Below are 11847 nucleotides of genomic sequence, written 5' to 3'. Positions count from 1 at the left end.
TCTGGGGGCACGAGGAAAGTAGAGTCCCAGGAGGGGACACCGGAGACAGTTCTGGGAAATTCTGGGGCACCAGCCGCAGGGTCCTGGTACAGACACCCAAACGCTCTGTCGAGATCTCGGTGCCCTCCAGGCCTGTGGGTGGGGAGGGAGCAAGACGACTCTGCACCCTAAGGTGCCAGGCCGGGCGGCGTCACAGAGCGGTCACTCCCTGTGCCGTCTCCACGTCATTTCAAAGAACTGTGTCCCAACCAGCAGCGAGTCATGTGGAGCGGACAGGAGGCAAGGCCTAGGGCTCCCCCTCATCCTTCGAGTCCCCAACACCCAGACCCAGGAGGCCTGACTGGAGACTGCCCACAGCAGTGAGGTCAGTCCTCCCACACGGCCGAATCTGTTTACCGCTCAGGCGTGCTTCTCCCGCCCGAACCCCCTGGCTGCAGGCAGCCCCAGCTCAGCAGTGACTCAGCCCCATCCCTGTGCTTCGGACCACGGGGCACACCGTCGACGTGCTGCCCAGACCCTGGGGCCAGCAGGCAAAGACGCGGAGAGCCACTTACCTGGTGCCCACACGCCCACTCCACAGCAGGCTCCCTGCTCTCCCTTCCCCCTCAGCACGGGGCGGCCTTTCCCACACCTGAACCGCCTGGTGAGCAGGTGCGTGTGCTGAGTGGCAGGGTCCCGTGGGGAGAGAACGGCCTGCCTCCCAGGAGGCACCGCGGACAGGGGGCTGTGGGTGACACCAGGGGCAGCTCGCGCAGGACGCGCTCTATCGCTCACGGGGCTCTTTGCTCCCAGGCTCACTTTCAAACACAGCAGCTCCTGACCCGCCTCTTCTCACGATAACGGTGATGGGGGGCCACAGGACCGGGGCTCTTCTCTGTGCCAATCACCCCGAGAACAACTGTCCCACTGGCCAGACCCGCGGACGCGTCAGGCGAGGACCGACTGCAGGCCGCTCACAGGCGACTGTGTCACAGAAGCACCGCGGTTGGTGATCGAGAGCACTGACCACCGGCCACGCCTGTGCTGCCCGGGCTCCAGACACGCAGCGTCACAGGGCTCTGCAAACACGGCCTCAAGTGTCTGGAGACCCCAGTCAGCTCCCCAGGCACTAACCTGGCACCTCCAACTACGGGACACTCGAGCCTCCGAGCTCCTTCCCTCCTCCAGGCTCCTGACTGACCTGAGACCCCGCTGGCCCTGGTGTGACCCTCCCGGCCTGTGTGCACACACAGGCACACGTGGAGAGGCAGTCGGGGCCCTGATCTGTCCAGTCGATGCCCATGAGCGTGCTGCCAGGGCGTGAGGGCGTCTTCCAAGCACACTGTGTGTGACTGCTCTTCCACGTGCACCGGCCGCCGGGCTCAGCCTGGCCCGCTCGCCCACACTGGCTGCGAGGCCGTCTGAGCACCGAGTGGCGCCCTCGCCCAGCAGCCGTGGGTCTGGGAGGCAAGGGGCTCGCAGGGACAACCTGCCCAGACGGAAGCCCATTTCCTTCCGACCCGGTTCCCGCTCTGCGGGCGGCACGGCTGTGGGACAGGCAGGGGCGGGGCGGGCGGGGGTTACGTACCAATTCTGGCTTTCCTTTTATGGTTTCCATACCAAGATCCTCACTCTCCTTAGGGGAGCCACTGGCCACTCTACTTTTCCGTCCCGGCTTCGCGTCATGCTCGCCCTGGCGGCCCTGAGTGGCAGAGAGTGTCACCCTGGCTGTCACCACGTGCACACGACAAGCTCACACGGGAGGGGAGGCGCTCGGGTTAGCACAGAAGACAGGCTTTCTAACGGAGGCGGAGGGTTAACAGGCTACACGTTCCTGCAAGCCCCACGTGGGATCCGTCAGCAGGTCTAACCCTGCGGCTGCAGGTGCCGTTTCTAAGCTGCTGCTGGGTCTCAAATGAAGCTGCGTTCACGAACATCCCGGCCCGGAACTCTGCCCCCTGCAGGCGGACACCAGCCTCCCTGCAGGCCCCTGCGATGCAGGCGGGCGGGATGGGGCTCCAACCCCAGCGGTGCCCGTGCTGCTTACACGTGGCCGCCACTGGCTCCCTCAGAGCCTCATGCTTAGGGTATCGGTCCAAACCCCAGTGCAGAAGGGGGTGCGCCACCCGAAATTTCAAAACCCCACACCAAACCCAGCAGCCCCGCCCGCCCCTCCGGGAGCCCCAAGCACCTTCATCTTGCGCAGCCGGGACTTGTTGTCATGGCACCAGGCCAGGCAGGTGGCCGTCTCGCGCCTCTCCAGGGACTCCTCCACCTCCTTGGCCGTCAGGAACATCTCGATGTTCACCAGGTCCTTGGGGGGACGAGCGGGGGGCAGCGGCGCACGCTCAGAGCACTGACCCCGGCACCCGGACCCGCGGCCAGCAGACATCCGGGACCCTCTCCCAGGGCCCCACACCGGCCCGGCCTGGACCCCTCTGATGGCGCATACGCACCTTGCCGGCCGCTCCCAGAGGCGCGCAGGGGTCTGCCCAGGGCAGGGCTGGGCCACAGGGGAGCCCCCCACCCAGCAGGCCCTTTGACACGGAAGGAGCTGAGGCTGGCCCACCCCCCCCCCCCTTCACAAGAAGCCGGGAAACCCCAGCAGCCCATCCCCTCTCTTTGTTGTTCCCCTGAGGCCTTAAACTGGAGGTTTTCTAAAAGGGGTGACCAGAGTGGGTGGGTGGGTGGGGTTGCGGCTGCGGTTCCGGGAGAGCCCAGCAGCGCAAGGCGGCAGGACCGGCACCAGGCCAGGCAGAAGGGTTCCTGGGGCACAGGCCGTGCACCCAGGCTCGGATGTCAGAAAGGCCCCTGGAGGGAACGGACACTTGGCGGTAAATGTCCCTCCACCAGGATGGGCTGCGGGACGTCCGACAGGAAGGCCCTGGGCTCGGGCAAACCAGCTCGGAGCGCCGCTGGTCCTGCGTGGGACCCCGGGGCCCAGGCCACGTCCCCACCAGCGCCCCGCCCTGGAAAAAGGTCCCACCAGCAAGAGCAGCACACGGGGCGGGGGGTGGGAGGGTCCCGAGAGCCGTGCCGCTCATCAGGTCAGGCCCTCAGGTTCAGGGGCGGGGACGCGCAGGGCGGGGCGGGGGCGCAGGGTCCGCCCAGGACGCCCACCTCGATGCCGCTCTGCCGCGCCAGCTTCACCGCCGTGTTGTAGTAGCCGCAGCGCAGCAGGTGCTCCACCATCATGCGGTCCATGCGCTTCCGCTTCCACAGGCTGGCGGCCGCCGGCTGGTCGCTGCTGTGCTCCTTGAGGTGCTCGATCCTGCGCTTGCACAGCTTGGCGCTCTCGTCCTCGGCCTGGATGGACTCCACCGCCTGCGACAGGGGAGGGGTGCTCAGCGCGAAGGCCAGCAGCCCGCGGGCCGCACTGCCCCCCCCCCCACCCGTGGCGCCCCTCCCCGCGGTGCGCTGGTGCAGGTGCTGCCCTCACTCCCCCGCGGACGCACCTCTGTTGGCTGCTGGCTTAGGTATTCTGCAGCTACGCTGCCACGCACGTATAATTTAACGTTACAGCTTCTTAACCAGACCTTTTGTCGTTACAAACTCTCTTCCTTAAAGTCAGTTTTGTTCAAACGAACACAGCTGCCCTGCAATGTCCTAGTCTAGGCCGTCCGCACAGCCCGCCCACCGCGGAGTGTGGCAGGGGTGCGGCCAGCGCAGTCGAGGCCGGGCACTCCCTTCCCACAGGCGCCACTCTCTGGGGCGGCCAGCTGCTGTCAGGCTATCTGCTGCTCTTTACAAGGGGCATCTCTCTCGCTGCTTTTAAGGTTTGTCTCAGGGTTCCACTGTTTCGTTTACTGCTTAGGGCAGCGGTTCTCAACCTGTGGGTCGCGACCCCTTTGGGGGTTGAACAACCCTTTCACAAGGGTCGCCTAAGACCATCGGAAAACACACATATAATTACATATTATTTTTGTGATTAATCACTATGCTTTATGTTCAATTTGTAACCATGAAAATACATCCTGCATATCCGATATTTACATTACGATTCATAACAGTAGCAAAATTACAGTTATGAAGTAGCAACGAAAATAATTTTATGGTTGGGTCACAACATGAGGACCTGTATTAAAGGGTCGCGGCATTAGGAAGGTTGAGAACCACTGGCTTCGGGTATGAACTGGTGCTGCTCCCGCCTGCCCTCCTCCGGACCTTTGCATCCCTGTGCTGCTCCCGGAGGCTCCTGAGGCTCCGCAGCCCACTCCCGGCTCACTGGTTCTCACTGTAGTGTCTGATGCACAAGTGATCGAATGTGTCATAAGCAAACATCTGAGTTTTTCATGTCATTTGTTTTTTCTTTTCTTGAAGTTTTTTTTTAAATAAAAATATATATTTTATTGATTTTTTACAGAGAGGAAGGAAGAGGGGTAGAGAGTTAGAAACATCGATGAGAGAGAAACATCAATCACCTGCCTCAAGGTACATGGCCTTGACCAGAATCGAACCTGGGACCCTTGAGTCTGCAGGCCGACGCTCTATCCACTGAGCCAAACCGATTAGGGCCATTTCTTGAAGTTTTACTTGGCTCTTTTGAAACTGAATCACGTGGTCTACTTTCTGCAGAAACTTTCAAGCTGTTGTTTAGTCCTTAAACACAGCAAACCAGGGTCTCTGACAGTTGCTGAGCCTGAAGTCTGTGCAGCCCTCGCTGCACTGTCTTCCGCCCGTCTGTGGTGCCCCGGGGGTCTGTCCGTGGTGCCCCGGGGGCCTGTACAGCACGTGGAGGATGAGACGCGCACCTCACACCTCAGAACTGCGTTTACTCTGCCTGGCGCCCCTGCCAGGACAGCTACGCCAGGAAGGGCTGCAATGCCTTGTTGGGGGCGTCCACTCCTGGCACCCTCCAGAGGGGCAGTGCTCAGGGCCCCGGGTCACTGTCTGCCAGGCTCCCGTGCGCGCAGGGTGGCCAGCACAGCCTCCTCCCCTCGGGCCCCTGCCCTCCTGGGGAACCCTTCTTCTCAGGAGGGCTCTGATATTTTAAAGTATCACAATCTTTGGGTTGTCTCAGTGGCATATCAGTGCCAACGCCCCACCTACCATTCCCAGAAACAAAACCCCCACGTGCTGTTCTAGGTGAAATTCTAAATACATCACCCCGCTCCCGTCTGGCCTGCCCTGGGGGCTTGGGCACCGTGGAGTCAGCACGGCCGGACCCCAGGAAGAAGAAGGGACTGGAGGCCGGCCTGAGGCTCTGAGTGCAGGCGGCAGGGAGGGCCGCGGGTCAGCACAGCCGCCCGCCTCGGGCCAGGACCCCCAGCCCTCTCCGGGCAGCGTGGCCGGGGAGGCCCGGCCCAGGACCCACCTTCCTCTTGAGGACGCTGAGCTTCTCCACCACGCCATCCAGAAGGCTGACCACGGAATCCACGGCAGGGCAGCTGCTCAGGGTCTTCTCCAGCTCGGCCACCACCATGGTGACGTGGCTGGTCTCACGGTCGATGTTCTTCTGAGCAGCTCGGAAGCGTTTGTTCAGTGTTTCATAAGGCACCTGGGGGAGAGAGGGCGCTGAGACCACCAGTGCCACGGGCACCCCCTTAGGGCTCTGGTTCTCGGACCCTGAGACCCGAAAGGAGTGAAAGACGGCATGGATGGAGGGAGGGTCCCTTGGGTTCCTGAACGCACAGACCAACGCAAAAAAGCAAACCGCCCCGGCCGGGTGGCTCAGTTGGTTGGAGCGGCATCCTGCTGCCAAAAGGTTGCCGGTTCAACCCTCAGTCGAGATGCATATGGGAGGCACCCGATTAATCTTTCTTCTTCTCTGTCCCTTCCTCTCTCTCTAAATTCAATAAACCGTATCCTTGGGTGAGGATAAAAAAATTTAAAAAGCAAACCGTCCCCAAACCCACAGAGCTGACCAAAACAGGGGAGATGCCACGGCCAGCTTCACAGCAGGGCCTGGACGTCCAAAGAGGAAGAGGAGACGCGTGACTCCACCTCCAGGCCGCCAGCAGTGCCCAGGCCGCGGTTTACACCCTGGTCAGAGTCAAACTGACTGTTGACCAGGTGATGAAGAAACCACGCGGGACCCACTGCTGCACAGAACCGCCGTGGGCCCGAGGCCGTGTCCACAGACACAGCGCGGGCCCCCCCTGGGGTCACGGCACCATCACGCTCCTACAGCCGCAAACACTCCTCAGCGCCCTGCTCTGGGCCGAGCCAGCCCCTACACCGCCACTCACTCACCTCCAAGTGGCCCTGACCCGACTTCCTGCCCCACCCCTCCCACGCAGGGACTGCTTCCTTCAGGCTCCACCTTCGGCCTCCCCACCCTCCCCACAGCTGGCCAGAGCCCAGGGCCTTGGGTGTGTCCAAGGTCAGGGGTGTGGCTGGGGCCCCCCCTCCCCCCCCCCCACCAGAGCCCCTGGAGTTGGCCTCCCAGGCTGGGTGGCTGCTGAGCCACGTGGCGGCCGCTCCTGCCAGCTGCTCCTCAGCCTCCGCCCAGGGCACCCAGCCCAGCCGCTCCTGCCCTCCCACAGCCACCCTGTGGTTTGGTCCCACAGCTCCTTGCCTGGCTCCTCCTTCCCAAAGGGCTTTTGCCAAATGAAAAAAATGGAATTTCAGAGACGCTGAGGATTCCGACCACAGCACATGCTCACTGGAACGAGGGGAAGGAGGGCAGTCCAGGCGCTCGGGGACGCAGGGTTAGCACCCACCACCCCGGGAGGAAGAGGACTCAGAGGAAGGCCTCAGCCCAGCAAACACACAGTCAACGAGGTAACGCAACGGAGCAACGAACAGCAGTGAAGGAAGAGACCAATGAAAGACAAGTCAGGCTAAAAGAAATGTAGTGGCCTGACAGGGAAAACATCCTGCCTAAGTAAATGTGGATAACATGGCTAGAAGTGAAACAGACTTTGGAAGAATTCAAACTAGAAGTAATAAAAATGTATCCCTAAGAGCACAGGCAACACAATCAAAAGTAGCCAATGGGACCCCTCGAACTGAAACTGAAACAACAGGAGGCTGAGAGGGAAGCAGCCCAGACCACGCAGAGAACTCCTACAGCGCAACAAAACCCTGCAACAAAACCCCGGCAGGTCCTCCACAGACACTTCAGTCCCAGGCAACACGTACGTGAGAGGCGCTCAGTGTCACTCCAGGGAGGGGCGTTGAATCCAGAGACCAGTTCACGCCACTAGGACGGCCCCAACACAGAACCTAGTGCTGGCGGGACGTTCCCGGACCCTGCAGACTGTGGGGGGGGCGGGCGGTGATGGTGCAGCCGCTGGGGAAACACGGCATGACCAGCACCCCCACTTGCAGGGACAGAAAAGGGAACAGGGCACCAACCCAGCCTCAGAGCAAAGATCCTGTTTCCAACCGGTTGTTGGTCAAACTGTGGATGGGACACCGGGGGCACCAAGGGCCAACTGTGGATTCACGGGAAACATTCCCGGTGAGTGCCCGGTGCAGTCCACCCGGGGCTGTCGGAGGGTCCACTGTGCCCCTCAGCGAGGCCTCTGCAGCCCCTGCACAAGCGCTGAGAAATGGGAGAGCCTGAGTGTCCAGCGATGGACGAAGGGCTCAAGAAAATGTGGTCTGGCCTGGCTGGTGGCTCAGTGGTTAGAGTGTTGGCCCTCGGACCGAAGGGTCTTGGGTTTGATTCCCAGTCAAGGGCATGTACCTGGGCTGCAGGTTTGCTCCCGCCCCCGGTGGGGGCATGTGCAGGAGGCAACCAGTCAGTATGTCTCTCACACCGATGTTTCTCCCCCACCTCCTCCTTCCCTTCCACTATCTGAAAAAAGCAACGGAAAACCATTCTCTGGTGAGGATTAACAGCAACAAAAAAGACAACAGGCTCTACACACAGTGGCTGTCGTTCAGCCTTAACAGGCAGACACCCTGTCGGGGCTGCAACGCGAGGAACCTGGAGAACATGGCGCTAACGAGCTAGGCCCTGTAGCCAGCCCACGTCCACGAAGTCCTAGAGCTACCCACATCCAGACGGAAAGGGAGGTGGTGGGTGCTGGGCCGCTGAGGGTTGGGGGGCTGTTGTCCAATGGTGCCATGGCCCCGGATGCCCCCACAATTCCAGCTGAAATCCTAGCCCCGACAAGACGGGGCCTCTGGGAGGCGGTGAGTCACGAGGGTGCAGCCTCATGAATGGACGAGTGCCCTTATCAGGGTCCCGAGGGCCCTCACTCTCCGCCCAGCCGGCCGTCTGCAGCTGGAAGTGGCCTCCCCAGAACCAACCACACTGCACCCCCACCTGGACTTCCAGCCCCCAAACTGTGGCCTGTCTCTGGTAGTGGCCGCAGCCTGCGCCGCTCACACCACTGTTTTGGCTATTCTGGGTCCCTGCATTTCCCTAAGAATTTCAGGATTGGCTTGTCAATTTCTGCAACAGAACCAGCTACAATTTTCTTATGGCTTGTGCTGAATCTGTAGATCAATTTGGAAAGTATTGCTATTTTAATAGTAAGTCTTATTCCTAAATATTTCATTCTCGGTTTCCTTTCTGATTTTCATTTCTCAGGTATAGAAATGTCTCACGTGCGGACTCTGTATCCTGCTTGTTGGTTCTGGTAGGTGTGTGTTCTTGGGAATCTTCCACGTACAAGAGCAGTTCACCTGCGGATAGCTTTGCGGTTCCTTTTCGACCTGACCAGACCCTCAGGGCGTGGTACAGCAGTGGCGAGAGGGAGCCCGTCGGTGCCTGATCTCAGGGAGTCGTGGTGCCGTGTGGGTTTTCATAGACCCCCCTGACCAGGCTGAGGAGTGTTTCCGTCATCGGAAGGTGAACTCCGCGAGTCCGTTTGCCCGGTGAACCAGCCGTGCATTCCTGTGGTGAACCGGCCGGACCTGATGTCCTCGCTGCGCTGACGACGACTGGCACCTGTCTCTCCTCTCGTGGTAACGGCCGCCGTGGCCTGAGCTGCCTGTCTGCTCTGGTGTCGGGGAGACTGACTTCACGGGACAGGCTTCCTGTCTCAGGACCCACACCAACCCTCTAGACACGGACAGCATTCACCGGGAGCCCCTGGTCCTGCTTCTCCTCAGGCAGAGCCTCCTGGGAATCTCTATGTTACAGGCCTGTTCAGTCATCACTGTTTAACCTACAAAACAGCAATTTTATACGATTCAATCCAACACAATTCCCGTTTGTGCCTGTGTCCAACTCCCCAGGAGAGAGGTCTTGGATCTTTCTCCCAATTGCAATCAGCTCTTTAAGGTTCATATTTGGTGAGTTTTTACAGTTTGTTATTTGCTTTAAATTCTGATTTTATCTCACCTGCTAAACCAGAGACTTAAGTCTGTCTGACCGAGATCTGCGCGGCTTTTCCTTGGTAACTGGTTGCGTTTCAGCCTTGAAGACCATGGGCTCTCTCCAGCCAGTGAGCTGTTTCTCCAGCCGCTGCCCCCCCCCCGCCCCCCCGTGGCTCAAGAAGAAGCCCTCCTGTCTTCATAACTGAAGCGGATCCTGGCAAATGTGCGGCTGAGACCTGTGCTCCCACCAGCCGCAGGCCCATCCCTCGTCTGCAGTGTTCGCTGTGGCTTTCGGACAGTATTTGCTGACAAAGACATGCATTTCACTTGTCATCACAAGGTCTACAGCCATTTCTACCAGCACAGGAAGGAAGTATTTCCCCAAAGGCATGAGGCCTTTTATCTTTCACGATTGAGAAACCTCGGAAGAGGTTTCTGAACATTTATCACAAAACCACAAACATCTCCTAAGGTGCTGGCGTGGGCCCGCAGGCAGGACGCACCCCGAGCCCCGGAGAGCGGCCTGTTCCGGTGTGTGCTGCCCCGAGCTGACCTTCCCAAGCAGGCACACCCACAGCAGCGGTTCGGACCCGTGTTAAACAGGCTTCTGGTCAGTCTCCGCGGGGAGAGATGAGACCAGTGCAGAAGGCGGAGCCGTCAGCACTCCGCCCTCCCCTCTCGGCTCGTGCAGTCGTCCCAGCACCGCCCGCTGGTCACCTCAGAGTCTTGCTGCGCGGCGGGTCCTTTCCAGAAAGGGCACCGAAGTAAAACACCAGCTGCATCTCCGAGTCAGCGGGCGTGCACAGCAGCATGGCGCCCACCACTGCCGCCGCGGGCAGGGCCAGGCCGCCCCCAGCAGCCCCGCGCCCCAGCCAAATCCAACACAAACCCCATGGGCACCCATGTCAGTGGCGTAAGTAACACCAGCACAGCTGACTTCCTCACTTTAAAAAGTGTTTACTGATTTTAGAGATAGAGAGAGAGAGAGAGAAACTTGGATGATGAGAGAGAACCTTTGATCAGCTGCCTCCACGCGCCCCCTTCTGGGGATCACGTCTGCAACCCAGGCACGTGCCCTGACCCGGACTCAAACTGGTGACCTCTCGGCACAGGACAAAGCCCAGGCAACCGAGACACCCGGCCAGGCACTGCCTCCTTCTTAGCTGCTGTTGTTTGTTTGCTTTGGGGGGATTGATCCTCAAATGAGGATATATTTTCCATTGCTTTTCAGAGTGGGAGGACGGGGAGAGAGAAACAGCGATGTGAGAGACATCAACTGCTGCCTCCTGCACCCGCCCCCACCAGGGTGAGGAGCAAACCTGCAACCTAGGTACGTGCCCTTGAAGGGGAACCACACCTGCGGTGCATGGACCGGTGCTCTAACCACTGACCCACCGACCAGGGCTACTTTTCAGATAAAAAATATAAAAGGAAGGCAGCCACTTTCCATCAAGGTTGTTACTGTAGCACTTCCCACCCACTCTGGTGTCCAGCAGGGCCCAGCCCTTCCTGCTGCGTCTTATAAATGAGGAATTCCCGATCAGCGCACCAAGGCAGGGGGTGCCTGCACTGCTGCCATGAGTCTGTTCAGACAAACAGGCAGCCCCCTTCCAGGCGCTGGGAAAGGCGCGCCGGTGCCGGCGAGGTCTGCACTGTGAGGGCCGGGCTTTGTGCATAGACCATGTGCCGGTTACCGTGCTGACCTCAGTCACTGTCATCACTTCCCGGCTCGTTGGCTTGTGTCTAACGCGTATATACACATACGATGTCTCGTCCATCCTAACAGTGACATTTGCTTCTGTTTTGATTCTTACTGCTTTGGACAGAATTGCCAAAGTAATATTGAACAGTCTATTTTTTTTTAAGTATATCTTTACTGACTTCAGAGAGGAAGGGAGAGAGAAAGAGAGATAGAAACATCAATGATGAGAAAGAATCATTGATTGGCTGCTTCCTGCACGTCCCGAAATGGGGATCGAGCCCGCAACCCAGGCATGTGCCCCCGACCGGAATCGAACCTGGGACCCCTCAGTCCACAGGCTGACGCTCTATCCACTGAGCCAAACCAGCCAGGGCAATAGTCTATTTTTTAACTGAAGAATTATTCCTTCTCTGCCTTCCTCCCCAGAGCTTAAGCCCACGGTTAGAAAGACACAAAGCGGAAAATACAAGGAGATGGTGGGTTTTCCAGTTTAAACCCGTGGCCTCTGGGAGGGGGCACCCGGGGGAAGGACTCTGGGCAAAGCAAGCAGGTGCCCAGGCTGCTTTTGCAGGGCGGCCTCGGTGGCGCAGTCCCAGGGCAGCAGAGGGGAAGGGGAGGGGACAGGGAAGGGGCCGCCAGGAGGGCCTGGGGACACTACAACAGCTGTGGTTCCAACCAAGTAAGACCAGAATCTCCCAGAGACAGGATGGAGGCAGAGAGGACCAGCAGCTGGAGAACAGGGTTCAGGAGGGGCAGTCGGAGCTGTCAGAGGGGAACTGAGGCAGCGGGAGAACCAAGTGCTGCCGCAGCAGCAAGAAGGCGTGGGCCTGAGCACAAGCTGACAGGGACGGGCAGTTCGGGCAGTTCGCCTGCCAGGTGAGGAGGCTGTGCGCTGAGAGTGGAGCGGCTCCTGTGGGCCGCGGTCAGGACTGGCGGCCAGACCATCAGCA

At 59.8% G+C, this 11847-nt stretch overlaps 1 protein-coding gene across 3 annotated transcripts in view; it reads right to left on the bottom strand.

The window, feature by feature from the left end:
- MAEA (macrophage erythroblast attacher) overlaps window positions 1-8504 on the bottom strand; it is a 13281-nt gene extending 4777 nt beyond the window's left edge. Inside the window, exons 1-5 of one of the 3 annotated variants that reach the window (XM_014450261.2) lie at window positions 8482-8504; window positions 5294-5476; window positions 3100-3303; window positions 2171-2293; window positions 24-1681 (exon numbers count right to left, since the gene is read on the bottom strand). In XM_014450261.2, coding sequence (XP_014305747.1) covers window positions 1127-1681; window positions 2171-2293; window positions 3100-3303; window positions 5294-5401 — 990 coding nt within the window. In that variant the 5' untranslated portion in view covers window positions 5402-5476; window positions 8482-8504 and the 3' untranslated portion in view covers window positions 24-1126. Of the gene's footprint in view, window positions 1-23; window positions 1682-2170; window positions 2294-3099; window positions 3304-5293; window positions 5653-8481 lie in introns of those variants that run through there. The other 2 variants (XM_014450263.2, XM_014450264.2) reach the window with 2 other exon arrangements.
- Between the last annotated feature and the right edge of the window lie 3343 nt (window positions 8505-11847).

This window comes from Myotis lucifugus, unplaced genomic scaffold, assembly GCF_000147115.1.
Source record: "Myotis lucifugus unplaced genomic scaffold, Myoluc2.0 scaffold_1904, whole genome shotgun sequence".
In the NCBI taxonomy this organism is placed as follows: domain Eukaryota; kingdom Metazoa; phylum Chordata; class Mammalia; order Chiroptera; family Vespertilionidae; genus Myotis; species Myotis lucifugus.
Note: the sequence above shows the minus strand (reverse complement) of the source record. Positions and strands in the feature narration are given on the sequence as shown.